Source organism: Nelumbo lutea, chromosome 1 (assembly GCF_056320005.1).
Source record: "Nelumbo lutea isolate HS-2025 chromosome 1, American lotus-T2T, whole genome shotgun sequence".
NCBI classification, from domain to species: domain Eukaryota; kingdom Viridiplantae; phylum Streptophyta; class Magnoliopsida; order Proteales; family Nelumbonaceae; genus Nelumbo; species Nelumbo lutea.
In genome coordinates this window covers 158,821,585-158,836,793 of record NC_142684.1, presented here as the reverse complement: position 1 = coordinate 158,836,793, position 15,209 = coordinate 158,821,585, and the positions used below count along the sequence as shown (strand labels likewise).

The 15,209-nt window shown below is 40.0% G+C and overlaps 2 protein-coding genes across 2 annotated transcripts; one reads left to right on the top strand and one right to left on the bottom strand.

Annotated features, from left to right (window-relative positions):
* The first annotated feature begins 887 nt into the window (after positions 1–887).
* Positions 888–1,545, top strand: LOC148878665 (uncharacterized). The gene is made up of 2 exons (XM_088973013.1): positions 888–1,353; positions 1,433–1,545. Exons 1-2 carry the CDS (start codon positions 888–890, stop codon positions 1,543–1,545), a joined length of 579 nt encoding a protein of 192 aa, XP_088829139.1.
* A 3,719-nt stretch (positions 1,546–5,264) lies between these two features.
* On the bottom strand, positions 5,265–9,068 carry LOC148878664 (uncharacterized). The gene is made up of 2 exons (XM_088965488.1): positions 6,310–9,068; positions 5,265–5,839 (listed from the first exon to the last, which is right to left on the bottom strand). The coding sequence occupies exons 1-2, from the start codon at positions 8,966–8,968 to the stop codon at positions 5,442–5,444; spliced, it is 3,057 nt and encodes a 1,018-aa protein (XP_088821614.1). The 5' UTR covers positions 8,969–9,068; the 3' UTR covers positions 5,265–5,441.
* Positions 9,069–15,209: the final 6,141 nt, after the last annotated feature.

Here is a 15,209-nt window from a genome sequence, read left to right as displayed (position 1 = left end):
GTGTGGTATGTCTAGTGGGATTCATGTGCATCCTGCTCTTCCCCACCCCAGTTTCCCTTAGGCTAAGTTTGGAAGGAGTACAAATACAAATATGTAGAATGCAAAACCTTATATTTTGTATCATTTTATATGTATTTACACTGTACATATTTGTATTTGTATTCCTTCCAAACTGAGCCTTAAACAAGTAAATGCAGATCATTGGAAGATGAGAATTTCTCTTGAGTTTTTTTTTCAACTAATTTAAATGAGAAAATCTCTTTCATATGCCCCAACCCTAATCATGTGGGAATGTTCTTTATGTGAATGTTAAGCTGGGACATCACAATCACTAGAAGATGGTTTGAATGCAAATTCTGGTCCACTCTTGCTCCTGCTTTCATTTTTTGCTCCATATTTTATTTTACTCAAATCATTTATAGTCCCTCCTTATGCACCAACGCATAGGAAACTAGATTGCAAATAAACCAGGCCTAAGAGTCTGGTTGTGTACAAGTGCTGCCATTTAGCATTTTTATCCCGGCTTAGGTTTACCAGCCATAGGCTGAGGTGATCAATCATTATCTCTGTAAATTAATCTCACTTAACTGATGTGCATCTTTCTGCGTATTAGAGTATACCCAGCATACCCAGTTATGTATATCTTTAAGACTCCATCCTTAGGATAACAATTATCCTTACAGGTTTAGGATAATTGTTATCCTAATGAGATGAAATCCCTTTGTTATATTTGTTGGTTGTTATCTAGGGCTCTATCTAAGATAGAGTTTCCTCTTTGTAGAACTCTTCTATTATAAATACAGTTCAAGGCCAGTGGCCAATTCACTACACTCAAATATTATTTGTGTTCTCTGATTTTAACTTGGTATCAAAGCTCTGCTGATCCCATGGCTTCCAACGGCTTTAGTTCTACGTCACAACAATCAACAGGTGTGTCAGCCTCCAACAACATACCAGGTTCCAATTTAGTTCCCCATAGTGGGATTCATTATCTTCCTATCAAGCTCACCAATGACAACTACCTGCTTTGGAAGGCACAACTCCTGCTAGTTCTCTACACCAACATACTAATGGGGTACATAGATGGTTCTATTGTTGCACCTCCTCAGTATATACCAGATCCGACAGATGGAAGTTGGATGATTCTCAATCCAGCACATATAGAGTGGTTTGAGAAAGATCAATTGATCTTATCCTGGATCGTTGCATCGCTCATGGAGAACATGTTCACTCAAGCTGTAGAACATCAATCTTCTCGTAACATCTGGAACGCTTTGACTAAATCCCTTGCAAATTACTCATGGTCCAGGCTGATGCAATACAAAAGACAACTTCAAAGTCTCAAAAAAGGAGGTATGTCTATTTCTGAATATGTCCAAAAAGCTAAATCCATAGCCGATAGCCTTGATTCTTTATATACTGGCTGGATTAGGATCCAAATATGAATCTGTTGTTACTTCCATTACTAATAGGTCCGATATAGAGGACCTCGATATTGATGATGTTTTAGGCATTCTTCTTGGCCATGAGGGTTGGTTAGAATAGAATGCTACCACAGTTGATTCACCCCATGCGGCCAATATGGCTAATAATCAATACTCCCCTTCCGGGAACACCCGCAGGAGAGGCAGGAGGCATGATTCTTCAGAAAACCACATGAATAATGGCGATAGAGGACGTGAAAATACAATTGTCTGTCAATTGTGCAATAAGCCAGGACATGTAGTGATTAAATGTCATCGGCGATATGATCTCAACTACAAGAATGAGGAGGCAGAACCAGTAGCCCACAATAACAATATTGCTCCCTCTCAGTCTACACTCGGTCCAACCTAGTACCCGGATAGTGGTGCAACACATCACATGACACATGATGTCGACAATCTGTAAACTCAATCTGAATATGGTGGGTCAGATCAAGTCAAAGTTGGTAATGGTTCAAGTTTGGAAATTAAGAATATTGGTTCAATTCTACGTACTGCTACTCGTCAATTTTCTTTAAATAATATTTTTCATTTACCAGAGCTCTCCAAAAATATGTTATCTGTTCAGAAATTTACTCGGGATAACAAATTATTTTTTTAATTTCATGGTGATTATTTTCTTGTGAAGAATTATATGGGGAACATCCTGCTACGAGGAACTAGTAGGTTGTATCAGTTTCCGGGCAAGGTAATCAATACAAATCGGTCTTCTACATTGATTGGCGAAAGTGCTACTATTGATGATTGGCACAAATGTCTTGGGCATCCAACCATGCGAATTGTGAAGCAAGTTGTTACTCGGTTCAATCTACCTTATGAAGGTCAATTTTGTTTCAGCTCTAATTTACCTTGTGAGTCGTGTCAAGTCAGTACGAGTCATAGGTTACCTCTTGTCTTCTTCAGTTGTTTCTTGTCCACTAGATTTGATATTTTTAGATGTATGGGGCCAACCACAATTTTATCTAATGTAGGGTTTTGATATTGTAATTTTCATTGATTCTTATAGTAGATTTTCTTGGTTATTTCTATTGCAATGGAAATCAGATGTTTTTGATGTATTTTTATCCTTTAAGTGTCATGTTGAAAATCTATTTAATACAAAAATCAAGGCTCTGCAATTTGATTAGGGTGGAGAATATCGGAAACTTTCTTCTTACTTGGAGTCCGCTGGCATTGCTCATCGACTCACCTGCACTCACACACATGAACATAACGGTTATGCTAAACGGAAACACTGTCATGTCATCGAAGCAACCTTGTCTCTATTGGCTTCCTTGTCACTCCATTTCTCCTTCTGCGCAAATTCCGCCTTTACGGTAGTTTACTTAATTAATCGACTTCCTACTGCTACTCTCCGGCACAAGTCTCCATATGAAGTTCTGTTCGTCTCCCCTCCAGATTATAGGTTCCTCAAAATTTTTGGGTGTACTTGCTATCCATTGCTTTGCTTCATCTATACAATTGGCACAAGTTCGATTTTTGTTCCCAGAAATGCATCTTTCTTGGCTATAGCAACAAATACAAAGGGTATCGTTGTCTGCACCTTGAAACTGGGAAAGAATACATCTCTAAACATGTTATCTTTGATGAACATCATTTCCCAAGATAATTTGCGACTGCTCCCACCGAATCGGTTCAGCCAACTGAGGTTTATTTGCAACCGCCGCCTGCACCTCCAGCTGCGCCTTTGGCTTCCACTATAGATTCCCCAACTTCTGAGTCACTGTTACAGGATAATTCAAATCTTCCACCGCCGACTGACAGCCCTCACCATTTGGTAGCTTCCTCCATAGGTATGTCTTCTTCTGAAGTCGAACCTCGTGGGACCCGTCCTATGCAGGATATTCTTGCTGTAATAGTCCAAGTTGCTTCTTAGCATTCTTGCCAACATCCTATGGTCACTCGTTCCATGGATGGATCTCTTCCTCCCCGTTCTCATCTCACGACCAGGTATCCCTTACCACAATCAGTATTAGTTCAGTCTTGAGATGATACTATGGAACCCTCTGGTTATTCAGAAGTAGTCAAATCTACTCATTGGTGTGATGCCATGACTAGGGAATTTAATGCACTTGTTTCTAATGGTACTTGGAGTCTTGTTCCCTACTCATCTAACATGAATGTGGTAGGGAGCAAATGGGTCTATAAGGTAAAACAAAAGGCAGATGATACTATTGACAGATACAAGGCACGATTGGTAGCACAAGGTTTTACTCAAATCCTCGGGGTTGACTTTATAGCTACTTTTAGCCCGTTGTAAAACCCGTAACCATCCGTACCATTACCTCTCTTGCTATGATGAATTAGTGGTGTATACATCATATTGATTTTGATAATTGTTTCTTGAATGGGGTACTTCGAGAGGATATCTATATCAAATAGCCCAAGGGGTTTGAAGATCCCTCCAAGTCGACCCATGTGTGCAAATTGCACAAAGCTCTATATGGACTTCGACAGGTACCACGGGCTTGGTATGCTCGTCTCACTCACCAGTTAGCACATATGGGTTTTAGAGCCTCTACAACTGATACTTCTCTCTTTGTGTTCTGTTCCAAGAACATTACTCTTTATCTACTTATTTATGTAGATGGTTTCTTACTTATTAGGAACTCCCGAAGTGCTATCCATAGCTTCATTCAGGAGCTCTCTTGCCATTTCTCTCTTAAGGATATAGGTTCTGCTGCCTTTTTCCTTGGTATTCAGCTTATTTAGCATTCTAATGGGGTCTTTTTAGTCAGCGCTAGTACATCACTGATTTGCTGCATCAATCTCACATGGATGCTACAAAATCTATTTCCTCTCCTATGGAGGTTCATCCCAAGCTCGCTCGACATGATGGTTCTCCTCTTGTTGATCATACCAAGTATTGAAGTATTGTTGGCACTGTTTAGTATGTGGCAATCACCTGTCTGTACCTCTTGTTTGTAGTAAGCAAAGTTTCTTAGTTCCTAAAGGCTCCTACTAATGATCACTGGGCATCTATGAAATGCATCTTGCTTTACCTAAACATACCATTATGCATGGTCTGAACCTCTCACGGACATCCTCAACCTCTCTTACTCTTCATGCTTTTTCTGATGCTGACTGGGCAGGGTGTCCAGATGATCGCACATCTACCGGAGGCTTTGCTATCTATTTAGGCCCTAATTTAATTGCTTGGAGCTTCTGCAAACAAGCAACAGTTGCACGTTCCAGCACCGAGTCTAAATTTCGTGCTTGTGCCACATCCGCCACTAAGATGCTTTGGATTTCATCTCTCTTTCGAGATCTTGGAGTTACACTCTCTGGGATACCTACAATTTGGTGTGACAACATTGGTGCCATCTATCTTGCTGCCAACCCTGTGTTCTGTGCTTGGACTTGGCATGTTGTGGTTGACTTCCATTTTCTCCGGGATCTGGTTCTTGCACGACAGCTTACTATCCGTTTTATCTCTTCCAAAGATCAGGTTGCTGACATTCTCACCAAGCCTCTTGCCGGTGATCACTTCTGCTTCTTGAGAGACAAACTCCATGTTCATGATGAGCATGGAGTTTGAGGGGGCGTATTAGAGTATATCTAGTATACCCAATTGTGTATATCCTTAGGACTCCATCCTTAGGATAATTGTCATCCTAATGAGATGAGATCTGTTTGTTATCCTTGTTGGTTGTTATCTAGGACTCTATCTAAGATAGAGTTTACTCTTCTATTATAACTGCGCCCAAATATTATTTGTGTTCTCTGATTTTAATTCTTCGCCTCAAGTCTAACTTTAAACTTTAAGAACTTGAACCCATAAAAAAATGGAGCTTTATTGATAATCATGGAAAAAAACTAAAACTATTTTCCATATATTCATCCTTCTCTGAACAGAACCATCTTGAACCATGATACAGAATTTGACAAGAAAAAAAAATTACATACAAAAGAAGAATTAGAAAAAGAAAGATTGGCCAGGGGAACACATTTTTGTTCCTACAGAAGGCCTGTTACAGGTGAGGGACTAAAAACTGGTTTCTCTTTGATAGAGTTGCTGCTGCTACTTTTCCTCCTGGGCTTTGCCTCTCCCAGCATTGTTATGACATCTCTCATGGAAGGTCTGTCCTTTGGGAACTTAGCAGTGCAGAGGAGTGCGATTCGAAGGACGAGGAGCATCTCTTCTTGCACATGCTTGCACTGACCCGCTATGCTGGGGTCTAGTGTTTCTTCCAGGGGCTTATTGTCTCTGATCTTTCCACGAACCCACTCAACTATGTTCACAGATTCTCCAAACTCTGGGTCCAATGGATTTCTTCCAGTAATAAGCTCCATAATTACAACTCCATAGCTGTAGATGTCGCTCTTTTCATCTACCTTCAGCGTGTATCCATATTCTGTCACACAAAAATGCAAATTTAGAATTGCTACTTGTGAATAAACTACCATATATGTTCCTGTAAGTCTATTTGCAACTGATTAAGCAGTACTAAGCTGTTCTTCATCCCAAACCCATTAGCAGATCTCAACCATCCAATGGAAGGCAGAAGGAACTAAAAAAAGCTTAAAATAATGGGTCACATTGACTTTAAGCCTGAGCAAATCTACTCAAGGATAGATCCATTGATTCTGGGTATCAATAATTCACCTAGTTTGTCTTAAAATTGTAAGGTGATGACAGACAGCCATCCTTGTTTTTAAATACTTAAATTATTATATTCACACCACAGCCAACTTGCTCATCAGTACTGATCCGAGCAACGGTTACTTCCAAATATATAAATTAATCAGGCTCTGTAAAAACAACCCAAATCAGTTAAATAGTTTGGTGAAATGAAACAATCAACTTTAGGTAAGATCAATTCACCTGGTGCGATGTAGCCGTACGACCCAGCAACCATCGACACAGTCTCGTTCTTCCGGAGCATCATTCTGGCCAACCCAAAGTCAGCAATCCGAGCTTCAAGGTTTGCATCAAGCAGGATGTTGTTGGACTTGACATCTCGATGGATGACGGGTGGGTGGCAGTCATGGTGCAGATAGGCGAGCCCTTGGGCCACGCCCGCTGCTACACTGTATCGTGACACCCAGTCGACCAACAGCCTCCCTGCTTGCTTCCCGTGCAGAGCCTCCCCAAGGTTGCCATTGTGCATGTACTCGTATAGCATCATCACACTGGAATCATTATGAAGATAACCCAACAATCGAACGATGTTTCGATGTCGTAGCTTCCCTAGGAGATTGACTTCACCCACCAGATCTTCGTTGCTTCCAGCTTCGATATCGGTTGCCGACCTCCACAGTTTCTTCACTGCCACAACTGCGTGTGGGCGTTGAATCTCCGCCTTGTAGACAACCCCGGTTGAGCCCATACCGATCACATTTGATTCCTTGATGCAGGCCAGTATGTCACTACTTGTGAAGCTTAGTCTCTGGAAGGCCATCAGTCGCCATGGCCATTCTCCGTTGCCCATGTCGAACTGGTCTTGGAAGCAGCTGCTACCAAACAAGTACCATCTCTTGTATAGCAATCGTCCAGCAAAAACTGCGAAAACTAAAGCCATTAAAGCTGAAATTCCAAGGAGCCACCCGGCAACAATGTGTTTGATGTGGACCTTTTGCCTGGAAGATGCCATGGCAGCACTCGGAGAACATGGAGGTAGAACACCTCCGCACAGGCCAGCATTTCCTATGAGTTCATCTGGGTTTATAGTCCTCAGTACCCCATTGGCGGGAACAGGACCTTGAAGCCTGTTGTAGGAAATATTGAACGTTTCTAAGGCTGGTGAGCTTCCAAAATTCCATGGTATCTCTCCAGTCAGAGAATTGTTGGATAGATCAAGAATGGCCAATGTGGACATGGTTGCAAGTGCTTTCGGGATTTCTCCTGTAAGCCGGTTGTTCCGAAGGTTCAAATTCACCAGCTTCAGGCATGACGCAATGCTTGAAGGAATGTTGCCGGTGAAATGATTTGTCGATAAATCGAGCACAGATAACGATGGGCAGTCCTGGAACTGGTCAGGAATCTCATTCTCCAAGTTGTTATTGGAGGCCATGAAAGTCTGAAGATTGGGCATGGTGAATATGCTGGAAGGAAGAGATGATTGGAGGCGGTTACGAGAGAGATCGATGAACGAAAGAGACGTCGAAGAGGCAATGTCTTCCGGTATGTCGCCGGTGAGGCTATTGTTTGCCAACTCCAGACGTTGCAGTTTGGCCAGTTTGCCAAATCCAGGAGGAATTATCCCAGAAATGAAGTTGTTTTGCATACGAACTCGGACTAATGAGAGGCATGTCGTTAAACCAATGGGGATTGGACCTGAGAAAGCATTGTCGAAGAGAATGAGTTTGGTGAGATTACGGCCACCACACAAACCAGCCGGGATCTCACCGAAGAACGAGTTCGACGATACGTCCAGCCACTGCAATGGCGAGTTCCGGCCGAGACTCTCTGGCAAAATACCTGTCAACGAATTGTTCCATAGCTCAAGGACCTCTAACTTGGTCAGTTCACCAAGTTTTCTAGGAACTGAACCCGTCAAGTGGTTGCACATCAGGTTCAATAGCTGAAGATTTTTCAACTCTCCTAACTCGGCCGGGATTGCACCTGAAAACAGATTATCCGAGAGATCCAAGAACACCAAGGATGTAATGTTTCCAATTTCGGGTGGAATCCTGCCTTCAAACTCGTTCTTATACAAGAACACTGTATTCAGTAGCTTTAGCCTCCCCAGTTCAGCCGGAATCTCGCCACTGAGACTGCCGAATGCCAAATCAAGATACCGAAGATTGGCGAGGTTACCAAACTCCACCGGAATTCCACCTTCGAACTCATTGTATCCGAGAATGATAGTCTCCAGAGATGAAAGCTGCCCAAGCTCTGGTGGTATTCTACCAGTGAAATTATTACCGGAAAGACCAAGAAACTTAAGCTTCTGCAAATTCTTCAGAGACGTAGGAATTGAACCTTGAAAGAAGCTCCCTCTGAAATCTAGGCTCTCAAGTGACGTTGCATTCCCAAGGTCTTCAGGAAACAAGCCCACGAAATTATTGCTTGAAGCGTTGATACTAGTCAATCCTGCTGCCCTCCCAAGACCTGCCGGAAACTCACCCACGAAAGAATTCAGGCTGACATCGAGATGCTTCAGCTGAGTGAGATTGGATACCGTTTTTGGCAATGGCGAGGAGAACCCATTGCAGCAAATGTTGACAACTGCTAGACTTGGTAATCTTTGGATGTCATCGGAGACACGGCCACTGAGGTTCATGTAGGAGAGATCGAGCCTCTCAACGGCGCCATTGGAGTTGCACCAAACTCCAGTCCACTTGCAATGGCTGGGATTATTTACACTCCCATTGATCGGCCATTTCCAATCTCGAAGGTAATCCAACGGGTCGACGAGACTCGCTTTTATCGATAACAAGGCTGACACTTGCTCGATCGATGCACCGGGTGCAGTTGCCTTCGCATAAACAAGAGAAAAGCAAATGAAACAGAAGAAAAACACCTCCAGTCGAGTCTGCATTTTGCTTTTCTTCCTCGTTCTCTGTTTTTGGGCTTATTCTCGGCCTCGGGCCATGTTTTCTGTGGGGACGAAAAGAGGTGCTAACTGCTAAGGAGGTGGGTCGCAGAGGAAAGGAGTTAGTGATATATGATCAGAAATGAGAGATGGAAGATTAATTATGAGAGTTTTGATGGTGATTTAAAAAGGGATTAGTTTATAAGCTCGTGAGGTCTCGGGTTCTGCAACAGCTGTTAATCTGCATCTAATGACTGGGAAAACTTTGGACTTATTGAAAACTCCTCCGACATTAAGCATGGGGAGAATGTGTTAACTCACCGATTCATTTATTCTCTTCCTCCTTCCATTTCCATGCTTAATAGTCAACCTTAAGTTACTCATGAGATAATCTCTCTCTCTCTCTCTCTCTCTCTCTCTCTCTCTCTCTCTCTCTCTAATTGGTGGGCCACCCATTCAACCAAGATGGATGGATCTGATAATCATCTGAAATATGGACGGTTGAGGAAGGTGTGCACCATATATAGTCAATGAAGTAGTTTCTCTCAGCAAAAACCTTTAGCCTTCAATTGTCTAGAAGATTATTATTATTAATGCTTAGTTAAGCACTCTACATGGGTGCAGAATCCAAAGTTGCAAGGTCAAATGATTTAGGTGTATAAGCTTATTCTTTCTGATTAAGCTAAGTGACAATCAGTAATATGTCCCACTAATGAAGATTTAAGAATCAGTTCTAAGTAAAACACTGATAAACTGTTGCAACTTAAATTCTATTTTACTTCATCACTGGCTTCTCAAGTCAAGATCTTAACATGATTTAGGGAGGGCCCCACCACCATTCAATCATACCCAAGTGTGGAGACATCATTGGACAGTCATGAGTCATGTACATCCTCAACTTATTAACCACACCATCAAATGATTTTTATCAATTGTGATTGGTATGATTATGGGCCTTAAACCAAGAACCCGTAAGGACAAAATGACAAATCTCAAACGAGGCTAGCAAATTAAGTGATTAATTGGTCCTTAATTGAACAAAAATCTGGTAGATGCAGACCATGTGGGCCCCAAAATCTCATATTGGGATTTAAAAACATCCTATTCCCAGCCCATCTAGCCCAGTAAGTAGGTTGGTTACCCATCAAAAGGACACTAATTTACCATTAATTAAGAGGGCTAGGATGAAAACGAACATGGATGAACAAGAAAGAATCTTTCCATGTTGTATGGTACACCCAAAATGGAAACAGAACAAAAAAACCCAAGTTTGTTTAACTTGTTAAATATTTGTTTAATGCAATGAGAGGGGATATGAAAAAATAGAGATTAAGCAAATAGGGAGAAATGGGGCAAATGATCCCCTAACCCTATACAATAATGGGGTGGGCTAAAGTCTGTGAGCCCACCAACCGCCATTGATCCACACAAAAGAAAAAGAAAAAACAACCTCTTGCTCTCACATGCTCACATGTGACTTAGGAACTTATTAAAATGTGAGGAGTTCAGATAGAAAGGAAAAATGGTGCAATGGTCCATTAAAAGAAGATGGGGGCCATGTGAAAGGACAGCTTCTTAGGGAAGGTCCTCAGCCCCATTATTAAGGGTGTACTGTGGCCGTGGCCAAGCTACAGTCTCTCTAATATTTTAGTGATGTTTTGGGACTGTTTCCGAATCCATGGAAAGTGAAGGATAGGAGCTCCCACATGGGCTCATGGGCTGGGGGCTCATTCCTTATGCAAATCCCATTCCCACCCTCTAAACGTTTCATTCATCATTGTGGAAAGGTGTTGGAATCAATTGGAAGGGGAAATGTTTCAAGTCTAATAATATCATTGCCCATGTTCATGTAGTAAGGGTCCCACTAAGAGAGCATCTCTGCCAAGAAGGGATCTAATTGGTGTAAAGTAATGGGTCCTATTTTTTATCGATTCTCATCAAACGATTGCAAGGGTTTCAAAAGGGGCCACTTACTTATTATACACCCCTAAAGTTTTTTTTTTTTTTTTTTTTTTTTTTTTTTTTTTTTTTTATATCTCCTACACTATAGTTTAGGGTGTTATTAAAACATCCCTATACTTTGCAACCGCTTTACTTAATTGACCTTATTCATATGATAGCAATACGCAGAGGTAGCTTTAATGGGAAACTGTAAGGGTGTGAATGCAAATGACCATTTATATTTCTAGAGTAACACTTAGACAATAAGACATGTCTAATAGGCTCATCCACGTGCACTAACATAAGCAGATGGACCCACAATTACATGGGTCCCACAAGAGGGCAATGGAAATCAGATGGAATGGATGGGTCCCAATTGCGTGATCTGCTTGGCCCAATAAATTAATCCCATCTCATGGTACGATTATGAGTAATAAGTTGTTGGATAGGTCCAATGTTGTTGTAGTGGCCGCACATGCTACATGTGAAAGCTTAGAGTTGTTAATGGATTCTCATATCCCATCGGATTGTGGTATCTTTTCAATCTCATTCTGGCGTTGGATCCATCAGAATCTCAACGTCTCTTGTCCTCCAATGGCATTTTTTTTTTATTTTGCATTTTCATTATGGCAGGATTTCAATTCCCAGTTTAGGAGTACAAATACAATATGTAGGGTATAAAATTTTATATTTTGTATTATTTTATATGTATTTATATTATACATATTTGTATATTTGTATTTATACTCATTTCAAATTCAGTTTGGAAGGAGTATAAATGCAAATATGTAAAGTACAAAACCTTATATTTTATATTATTTTATATATATTTGCACTGTACATATTTGCATCTGTACTCTTTCCAAACTGAGCCGTAGTAGAAAATCTGATAAAAAAGTGGCTATTTCTTTCATTTGCATTTCATACCTTTTCTTTAAAAAAGTAAAGAAATTAAGAAAGAGAGTAAGAGGAACCAAAATTGACCCACCTTCATCTGAAAGAAAAGAAAAAGAAATTTCTTTTCAATGCCCCCCTATTTCTCTTCCTCTTTATTTTATTTTGGTCCATTTTCATTGGATACACCGATCCAAGCACAATGTAAGTTGCGTGGATGGTTAGCAATGAAATCCTATTTCTTTGTATGACTGGAACTATTAAAGCCTAGAGGTATCTCTAGAGGTGTAAAACAGGTCGTGCTGGGCTGGTACGGCATGACCCTCTTGTGGCCTGTGTAAAGTGCAAGTTGAGCCAGGTCGGGCCACGGGTCATCTCGGGCTGTGCTTCTCTCCCATATGATATTTTCGGGGTCGGCCTAGCATGGCCCATGACCTGAGCCCGCACGGGCCTGTGTTGGGTCGGGATGGCTCGGGCTGGTCCGTGGGCCAAACCTTGGGCAAGGCTGGACCGTGCATTTGGCCAAAGTTATTTATTTTAAAAAATTGAAAAAAAAACTTAAAATTTTAATTTTATATGAATTTTGATGCATACAATTGCTTATATATATAATTAAATAAAATAGTATAATAAAATTGAAAAAAAGCTTTTTATTAATATATTATATACTATATATTATTATATAATTATAATTTATATAATATATTATATATTATATTATATATATATATATATATATGGGTCGTGCTGGCCCGACATGGTCCATCAACCCATACAATTGTGCCGGGCCACTGCACGGCCCATGGTCCACTAGATCGGGCCGGGCTGGCTCAAAATCGTGCCGGCACACCCGATTTACACCTCTAGGTATCTCATTAATCATGATCACTTTTAACAAATATGCGACAAGGAAAAAAACAGATTTAAAGCAATTTTGGTTCAAGTATTTGGAATAGAAAAACATAAATTAAAGAAGATAAGAATAGAAAAAAGCTGTTAGATTTTTTGAAAAGTAACTACAAATATGATAAATCTTCTCCCTTCCCTTTCATCATCACAAAATAAGCAGGGAGTAAGAGTCGAATAGAACACAGTCAAGCAATTTGACTAGAAACAAAAAAAAAAAAAAAAAGTCAACTGTTTTTGGTAGGATCCGTTTGATTCATAGTTGGAATTAGAATTAGAATGGTCTGTTCCCCTGTTTGATTCAGACTGCTCGGAGGGAGGGGGGGAATGACCATTCCCTCAAAAGAACACCATTCCACCAAAAATGAGAATCGGATTCCGATTCTGCTCAGTCAAATAGTTGGACTGATCTCAAATCCTTATTCTCATAAACCAAACGGATCCTTTGTATTCCATTTTTTTTGTTTAGAATTTATAAATTGCTAGCGAATAAGGAGGCATGCGATCAAACCTGTGTAGTTGCATGTACTTCATAGTAGGGACAGTGGATGTTACGTACACTCTGATTCCTACCCCTTAAAATAGTGGTGCAATTAGTTTTTTGTCAAAATTCCATTGGGTCCAAACTGAAACCCGAATCCGAAACAATATAAACTATTACCTCGGGCCAAACTGACTTGCACCACACTATATAATCTGTAATATTAATGCCAAAAAAAATACCGGATGATATTCCAAGATCAATGAAAACTTCTTTCTTATTTTTTCCTTGTATAAGTGGAGGAATTTTAATAAATAATGAATTTATGAAATTTTCAGATGCCTAAAGGCCCTAAGCCCATGAAAAAAGGCTACAAAACAAAATTAGGCAGTTTCTACCTTCTACGCAACAGCATATTACTTACTAGCATTTCTTCGATGAAATTTTAAAACAAGCTTAAAAGGGTATCCATTTTGATATTTGAAAGGAAAAATCTATAATGCCAGAAAGACATGATATTGGAAAAGGATTTGATAAATCAATACCCCCAAGTGAAATTTTGATAAAAACATGGTTTTCAAAATCGGACCGGACCAGATGGTTGGATCAGAAAAACTGGGAACTGGTCATTCAACCGGTTCTGTTTTTCCCCAAAACTGTTGATTTTGATTAGTAAACCGTTGAACTGGCCAGTTAATCGTTCGAACCATTTTGACCGATTTTCAAATTTCTTTAAATTTTTATTTTTTTGTCAAAATGGGCCGATTGTTCGACCTGAACGATTAGACAATTCAAACTGGAACCGGACCCGTGAACAGTTCGGTTTTAAACATGGGTGAAAACCCACTTGATTCGTTGCCACTTTTAAGATTCCAGTTGATTGGTTATAAGTTTTTAAGGTCTTCCAGTATCACGTCTTTTCGGCATTAGTCCTAACTTGTGTTTTCTTTTTGGGAAAATAAGCATAATAATGTCAGCAAGGCTTACTATCCAGTAAACAAATTCAAAGGGAAGGTTCTATATATACAAAGACAATATAGCATTTATAAAATGACATTGAAGAAAAAATTAGTTAGCTTCAAATTCTGAACAGTTAACTAATGGAAGAGCAAATTAATATGTTACAATCATAGTATATCATTTTGTGTATTTCACCAAAAGACAAAACAATAAATCATTCAGTTTAGTCATTTCAGCCATTAACAAACGGCTCCATATATGAAGTTATCAGTCATGCATAACTACAGCCAATTAAAATTATGAAATGCTTAGCTATCAATAAGCTAAACTGCTAAACCTAAGAGACACACTTACAACCTCGGCTCACTGAGGCTAGGCCAGGTAACATGCTCAGCCTGCTTAGTTAAAATTTAAATACAAGCAAATTGATAATATATTAATGAGAAAATCTATTGTACTGAAATGAAAAGACAGGATTTTAGAAGAGCTTTGACAAATCAAATCACCTCGGTGAATTTTGGTGAATGTTGGTCACCTATTACTGGTTGATTGGCTGTAATTTTTTTTTTATATCATGTCTTTTGGGTATTATAATGTTTGAAGGATTTAGAATTTATCATATGGATGGATGAACCATGCCATATGGTTGGGTGAAATTTCAAAAAATTTTCTAACCCTTGCAAGAGATCTCAATCCCCATCCCCAATCTTGATCCTGATCGGGGATTTCTATTAATCCCCGTCTTGCCAAAACAATCCCCATCCCTTACCCAATGGAGTTGGGGAAGTCAAGTCCCCGTCGGGAATGAGGAAAATCTATCCCTAGTGTAAAATAGATTTTGTTTTGATTTGCAAGACAAGATGTATGAATTGTTTTGACTTACGGGGTTTGTATGAATTATTTTTAACGAAGAGCATTTGCATGACATTAGAATACTTCCTGAGTAATTTATCAAACCATGAAGTGAACGGGAAAAAAAATGTATATGGTTTTGAACGCCCAATATTCAATGCATTGGTACTTTAAACCATGGCGGAGACTAGGGGTGTCAATGGGTCTGATGCG